Source organism: Penaeus monodon, chromosome 30 (genome assembly GCF_015228065.2).
Source record: "Penaeus monodon isolate SGIC_2016 chromosome 30, NSTDA_Pmon_1, whole genome shotgun sequence".
NCBI classification, from domain to species: Eukaryota; Metazoa; Arthropoda; class Malacostraca; order Decapoda; family Penaeidae; genus Penaeus; species Penaeus monodon.
The window spans coordinates 9,991,313-9,992,010 of NC_051415.1; the positions used below are offsets into that span (position 1 = coordinate 9,991,313).

General features: G+C 45.6%; 1 protein-coding gene across 1 annotated transcript in view; it reads right to left on the minus strand.

Annotated features, from left to right (window-relative positions):
* Positions 1-4: 4 nt before the first annotated feature.
* LOC119592345 (cilia- and flagella-associated protein 251-like) overlaps positions 5-698 on the minus strand; it is a gene marked incomplete at its 3' end in the record, with an annotated part of 4,328 nt that continues 3,634 nt past the window's right edge. The window contains 1 exon segment of the mRNA XM_037941173.1: positions 5-698. Coding sequence (XP_037797101.1) covers positions 5-698 — 694 coding nt within the window.

Consider the following 698-nt stretch of genomic DNA (forward strand, 5'->3'; position numbering starts at 1 on the left):
GTATGACTTCGGGTTTCTTGGCGTTCGCAGGGTAATCGTCTTCGATCTCTGCTAAGGCATCTTCGTAATCCTCCGTTGTTTCACTTCCTCCTTCCTTCGAGAAAGTAATATGTTCCTCTTCTCTGACTTCGTGCTTTTGTATCTCTTTCCTCCACGTCGTTGTGTTTGCAGACCCTTCCTCGTTTAATTCTCCTTCCCTGTCCTTCCCGCTTGTGTAGTTCTTTTCCATCGACTCTGTCATGTCTTTCTCAACTGCCTCGTTCAGATCTTCAATTACTTCAATTGCGTTTTTCTTGTCTTCCTCGACTGTAGCATTATCCAGAGACAAACATGATACTTCTATCTTGTTCTCATAAATTGTTGCTGTTGCATTCTCTTCCCTGACTTCCTCAGTCATTATTTCAGCACTTCCATCAACGCTGTCATTGCTCAAGTCTATTTCTTTTAGCACAATTCGTGGCTGTTGATTCGCCCCATCTTCTTGTTCTCCTTCTATTCCCTCCTCATCACCCTCGTCTCCCTTCTTTGCACTGGGCTCTATGAAAAGTTTGGTCTCGCTGCATTCAATCGCACCGCCTTTTTCTTCTTCTGCGTTTACGTCGTTCACACGGATCACCAGCTCACATCTTCTCGCGCTGAGGATTTTCTCGACAACGTACCGCACTTCTTCCTGTCCGTCTGAACTTCCTACGCTCGTT